General features: G+C 45.6%; 2 protein-coding genes across 2 annotated transcripts; one reads left to right on the top strand and one right to left on the bottom strand.

The window, feature by feature from the left end:
• The first annotated feature begins 541 nt into the window (after positions 1 to 541).
• On the top strand, positions 542 to 3128 carry LOC124686060. The gene is made up of 5 exons (XM_047220063.1): positions 542 to 1072; positions 1711 to 2060; positions 2203 to 2314; positions 2395 to 2455; positions 2558 to 3128. Exons 2-5 carry the CDS (start codon positions 2027 to 2029, stop codon positions 2861 to 2863), a joined length of 513 nt encoding a protein of 170 aa, XP_047076019.1. The 5' UTR covers positions 542 to 1072; positions 1711 to 2026; the 3' UTR covers positions 2864 to 3128.
• Positions 3129 to 3420: 292 nt separating this feature from the next.
• On the bottom strand, positions 3421 to 5368 carry LOC124686059 (small nuclear ribonucleoprotein E-like). The gene is made up of 5 exons (XM_047220062.1): positions 5140 to 5368; positions 4965 to 5027; positions 3898 to 3976; positions 3765 to 3810; positions 3421 to 3677 (listed from the first exon to the last, which is right to left on the bottom strand). The coding sequence occupies exons 1-5, from the start codon at positions 5206 to 5208 to the stop codon at positions 3668 to 3670; spliced, it is 267 nt and encodes an 88-aa protein (XP_047076018.1). The 5' UTR covers positions 5209 to 5368; the 3' UTR covers positions 3421 to 3667.
• Positions 5369 to 5839: the final 471 nt, after the last annotated feature.

Below are 5839 nucleotides of genomic sequence, written 5' to 3'. Positions count from 1 at the left end.
CCCCGTCAGGAACGGCGTCTTCGGGAACGCCGTCCTCGCCGGCTACGTGGTCGCGGGGAAGTGGGTGGCGGCGCTGGAGTTCGCCAGGAGGTTTCTGGAGTTCCGGCTGCCAGCCGATGGGTACACGATGACGGCCGTGGCGAGGGCTTGCGGAGAGACGGCGAACGCTGATTTGGGCGGCGAGGTGCATGGGCATGCGATTAGGAGGGTGAGAGGCGTGGAGTCTGACGTGTTCCTGATCGGCGCGCTCGTGGACATGTACGCCAAATGCGGGCTTGTCGGGCGTGCAGAGCAGGTGTTCAGGCTGGCGCTGCGGGCCAATGCCGGTGGAGACGATGTTGTGTTGTGGACGGCGATGCTGAACGCCTATGGGCGGCATGGGAAATGCAAGGAGGTTATCCGGACGTATGACCAGATGGTGGCCTTTGGGGTCTGGCCCGACGAGCTGGCTATCCTGGCCGTGCTCTCAGCTTGCCAGCATGCTGGGGAGGTTGCCAAGGGGCTCAAGTATTTCGAGTCTATGCGTGCAGATTATGGGTTGGTGCCTACACCAGAGCACTATGGTTGTGTGGTCAACATGCTATGCCGGGCAGGAGAAGTAGCCAAGGCATGGGAGATTGCTACCAGGGAGGGATGTGGACGTGATATTGGCGTGTCTACATGGGGCGCTCTGCTCAGTGCGTGCCGTAGTTGCGGCAATGTTGAGTATGGGAGAATGGCAGCTCAGAGGGCAATTGAGATGGAGCCTGGGAATGTCGGGATTTATGTCGAGTTGTCAAATCTGTATGCAAGTGCTGGCTTGTGGGAGGAGATTAACGAGCTAAGGGAGGTGATGAATGAAAGGGGTTTCGAAAAGCATGTCGGGTCTACTTGGGTTGATCAGAATTCGTGAAATGGCCTACAGAAATTCAAAGATCTTCATAGGACCATATGATTTGATCGTCATGATTCAGGGCAATCTGGTTTTATTATAAGCTGTCACCATATCTACAAGATAACCAAATATCTGTTGCTGGGTCAATATTTGAAGTGGAATCCTGCTGACACACAAGATCATCAGACAGAAACTAAGGTGAGACCAATCGTGGATGTGTTTCTGCTTCGTTCAGGTCAGATTTATTACTGTTCAAGAATGAAGATAAAATGATATGATACCGTCATTGAACCATGGGAAGCTGACAATGTAATGCATTTTTACATTCTACCATGAGCTCTTCTGAGTTCTTACTCCCAACGTCTATGTATTGATAAGAGTGTTGGAACATATGAATTTGACTCCCATCAAAACTGGAATTTACATCAAATGCCCCATCCATCTTCTAGTTTAAGTGTCTAGTATTGCGTGCTGTATGTTAAAACTTGGAACATAAATGGTCTCCAAAAGACATAAAAGGAAACAGCAAGAGGAATCTCTCCTTTATAAGCTAAAGCATGGTTATTCAATTCATCTAATGGAAGCAAAAGCATATACATGTGCTAGAAAGCATGTCTAGCATCATCCTTCTAGCCCAGCTCCTTGTTCCACTAAAAAGCGGTGTTAGACCGCTCTAAAAGTTACAGTACCGACTTAAGTTTTTGATATTTTGCAACTCACTAATTTTTTAACGTAGAAAAGAGGCAGCTCTTATTTGACAGCCGCACAGTTGGACCTTTCACCATATTCTTTCAGCAGCTGGGCCAAGCCTAACTCACCTAGTAAATTATGTGCAGAACACACTTCAGAAGGTAAAGAGAAACTAGACCTTAACCCTCATTGCGGAAACCCAACCAGGAGCCGAGTTGGTACATTTTCCCTCAAATGATTCCTGCACCTCAACTGCTCAAGAACCGGACCAACTCTAACTTCACAGCCAGGGCAGGAATCAAATGGAAAGGGCAGAAAGAGAACTTGTAAGATAAAAAGGGGAAGAAAGGAATGCATTCCAAGCTTGCCTTCCATTGGTTTTCTCTGACTATATAAACACTCAAGTTTCCTTACATCTTCTAAGGAAAAATAACTCTCTCTGTCCTCTCTCTTTTACCAATAATGGGTCTTCCCTTTAGTGCATTCAACAAGTTTGGTGAGTTTCTTTCTGTGGTCTTGTCTCTAGGCTGCTGCTACATGATATGACATTGCTCTTGTGGTTTCGTTCTGTTATATTTCTTGCCTGCTCTTCCGTTCCATTTTCTAAATTTATTGACTTATGCTGGCGTCTTTCTCAGGGCTGCCGGGAATTAGCTCGGTAACTACCGGACAAGTTTATGATCGACATTTCAAGGACAGGGAAACTGGCAACTTTAGAGATTTTCATATTGCCTATGTCGATTTCTGCCAGTAAGCTTTCTGTTTGTGCAATTTTGTTGCCTGCACTCCCTGCCCCCACATTTTATTTATGACATCGTCCAACATTGTAGGTATTTCAACACTGTAATGCCTGGCCAAGATTTCGATACTCCAGGACTTGGAGATATTAAGGTAAACCCAGCATCCATCATTTTTCTCATGGACGTGATTCGGTGAGAATATTTTCGGACACCAGATAATTGCAACTGAACATGCTACATGCATTTAATGCAGGACTTCTATGAAAAAACATGGGAACCTCTGAAGGACGAGGTCGAAAAGAAAAAGACATTCATTAAGTTCATGGAGGAAAATATCCACGAGGCCAAAGTTGACGACAGCCTCTTCATCATGGCCGGCTTGGCTGCACCAGCAGCAGCCATCATTGCCAAGAGGAGCAGCGAGAGCATCCCTCAGGTGAAGAAGTTCAAGCTGCAGTACATCCCCAACGTCGTGTTTGTGCCGCTGTGCACGCTGTTCGCCATCATGGGTGCCACCGCAGTCCAGATGAATAAGAAGAACAAAAAGCCTACCAGCTGATGATCTCATATCGCTATGTCTGTAGTTAAAATAAGATGGACATAATAACCCTAAGAAACCTGGAACGTGTATATCATCCAAGTTATGATTCTATAAATTTGTTGTAACCTGTAAGGCACGTGGTAAATTAATGCTTCCTTTCATCACTGAAATAGCCAAGGAAATGAAAGGGGAGATTGAAAATTCACCATGTAACAAGTTTATTCCAGTTTGCCTTTTGTTTTTATTTTGTTTCTATATATAAATCTTCTGAAATTAACATCAAGGTCCATGGCAGAAAATAGCACATGAGTGTTCAGGACCTGTCAAAAATTCATCCATGTGACTCAACTGCATGCAGAACACTGCACCTTTATATAGAACTAAACTTCTACTTGCTGCAAGAAAGCTACATTCTAAGAGAAGTGCAAACCAAGCTTGGAATCAAATAAGATACCAACAACAAAAGGTAATGTTCATCATTAGAACTTCAAAAGAAGTATCCTTTTATCACGGTTTTTTCGGAGGTAAGGACCCTTTCGTCTTAGGAGGGTCTCGAAAATTCTAACCAATTCCAAGACCATCTGACCAAGTTCATATTTCAACACTGCATAATAATGAAGCCCAAACCCGAAATTCATGCTCTGGATAACACACTTCAACTTCACAGGGGCCCTCTACTATCCTGGCCAATATGGTATATTACAATCAAATTTGAACAAGACAGAGATGAAGTCTACTACAGCCTCAATTTTCGCCTTCATTCGAGCTCAGGATATATAGGTTGATATTTATCCTTGCAATAAAGCAGACATAGGGCTACCGTTACTTTCCCCTGAAAAGCAAACATGAACAACAAATAGGTAAATGCATCAAATAAAGCAAAAGAAAGTAAGATAATGTAGTTTGCTTTTTCACTTACGTGTTCATCATTAGCGTAATGTTATCTCCTTTCAAGAGGATCCGACCTGCAAACGATTGAGGAAATAAATTATGGAGTTTTCAGCAGCGTGGAAACAAGAACAAAATGATAACGGAGAGCACAGTTTCTTTACCCAGAGATTTCCTAGTGTCTTTCTTGATGTTGATCTCCTCGGAATCCTCCAGGACCAAATTCATGTATTCATCAAAGCCCTACAACACATGCTGCGGTAAGTATAAAATGCTTGATTAAAAGTCAACAATGCTTGTGGTAAACTTTATTCAAAATACAATGCTTGTTTAGAAGTCAGTGATACTTCTGGTCCACTTTATTCAAAATAAATGCTTGTTTAAAAGTCAACAATGCTTATGGTCCACTTTATTCAATACAAGCTGCTTGTAAGAAGGCTTCTGATCCATTTTATGCAAGGACATACCAAAAATTGTATGAAAAGGCTACCTCAAAATGCATATCCAAAGCCATAAAATACAGTATTGACAGTTTTCAACAATATTTGCTTCTAGATAATAAGAGTCATTCCTTTCATTTGCATACACATGAGACTTCTTGAATTGATAAAAAAAAAGTGGACAAGTTGTTGACACACATGACCTATATCTATAAAGAAACTGCGAGTAAAGAGCAGCATAATAGAACCAAACATTAGACTAAAAGACATTTTTCCTTTCTGTAACAACTGCATCGTCAAGCATCAGTTCTCTCAATGTTAACACACATTGTTCAACTAATAGCAATATGAGGTGTCCAATCAACCAATAGTATGAGGTGTCAATCAATCAATAGTGCTACTTCTGCCCCATTTGATATGTGGGTATATTGTGTTTGGATAATCCAATATGATATGGCAAATAGGATTACATGTAGATGCAACAAAAACTATCACAAGAACATGCACTTAACCCCAGTGGCAGTACTACTGAAAAATAGCACCTGCCATCCCGAATTACGCTTCTAATACTTCCATCCAAGCCAATGCGGCATTACTCAGGCGTTGGCCACTTGGGGCAAGGCCAAAGAGTTCAACCCTGCTCACAGAACAGAACATAACCTCGCCCATTTTCCCACACAGTGAAATCCTCTCCACTACCACCACCAGGCAAACGTTTCCACCTCAATACAGGATCAAATCCCAGCAAAAAACAGAATAAAACCTGACACGGCTAGTGCGCGAGTACTTACGATGATCCTGCCCTCGATCCGCATGTCCTTCTGCTCGAAGAGCCAGATCTGGATGCGCGCCTTCTGCTCCACGAGGATAAGAATCAGTAAAAGCGCAAGCAGAGGAGATGAGAGGAAGGAGTCGAAGGTAGGAGCGGGTGTGCCGGGAGGAGTCAGGAGGGTAGGGAATACGTACGCTCTGGAGGAATCGGAAGATGAGATTGATGGGCTGGGTCATGATCCGCTGCACCTTGGTGGACGCCATGGCGGCGGGCTAGGCTGCGCTCCTCTCGCCCCTCTCCTCTCGCGCGCCGTCGACGAGCTTTCACGGCGGCGGAAAAACCCTAGCTTGCTTGGCGCGAGGAGGCGGGGGCTTTGCCTTCGCTGTTCGTCAAAACCTGAGGTCAAGAGATCTTGGGCTCGGGGCCTCTAGCCCATGGAGGGCCTTCTTGTGGATAAAGCTTTTTTTCTTTACTCTAGGCTCTAGCAAACTGCCGACTACTGTGGGGCCTCTCCTCCGCTGATACCTATTTGACGCCTCGTGGCACCCGTTAGCAGCACAACGCGTAAATCAATCCTTCAACGCGCAATTAGTGGGCCGGCCTTTGGTGGTGGTGGGGGAAAGAAGAATGCGCAAGCGAGGAAGAAGGAGACCACACTCCACGCGCGCACCTCGTCGTAGACGGGGAGACACGGCTGGCCGTTGCGTACCTGACGGAGGCGAGGCTGGGACCTCACTGGAGACGGGGACGACGCGGCTAGCCGTGGAGGTCACCGGCGGAGGTGAGACCGAGAACCTTAGGGTTTCGGGTGCAGGTGCGGGGCTCGCCGGAGGACTTAGGGAAAGGTGGGGGGATTGCTGAAAACTTAGGGGAGGGCGGGTGCCGTGCGGGTGA

The sequence above is a fragment of the Lolium rigidum genome, chromosome 2 (assembly GCF_022539505.1).
Source record: "Lolium rigidum isolate FL_2022 chromosome 2, APGP_CSIRO_Lrig_0.1, whole genome shotgun sequence".
In the NCBI taxonomy this organism is placed as follows: Eukaryota; Viridiplantae; Streptophyta; class Magnoliopsida; order Poales; family Poaceae; genus Lolium; species Lolium rigidum.
This window is presented reverse-complemented; position numbering and strand designations above follow the sequence as displayed.

Excerpts from the sequence above, each read along its gene's own strand:
- LOC124686060 (XM_047220063.1), top strand. The coding sequence starts at position 2,027 with ATGGGTCTTCCCTTTAGTGCATTCAACAAGTTTG. Across the intron at positions 2,061-2,202 it reads TAGTGCATTCAACAAGTTTG|GGCTGCCGGGAATTAGCTCG; the intron begins GTGAGTTTCTTT and ends CGTCTTTCTCAG. Across the intron at positions 2,456-2,557 it reads CAGGACTTGGAGATATTAAG|GACTTCTATGAAAAAACATG; the intron begins GTAAACCCAGCA and ends CATTTAATGCAG.
- LOC124686059 (XM_047220062.1), bottom strand. The coding sequence starts at position 5,208 with ATGGCGTCCACCAAGGTGCAGCGGATCATGACCCAGCCCATCAATCTC. Across the intron at positions 5,028-5,139 it reads TCTTCCGATTCCTCCAGAGC|AAGGCGCGCATCCAGATCTG; the intron begins GTACGTATTCCC and ends CTCGTGGAGCAG. Across the intron at positions 3,977-4,964 it reads GGATCGAGGGCAGGATCATC|GGCTTTGATGAATACATGAA; the intron begins GTAAGTACTCGC and ends CATGTGTTGTAG.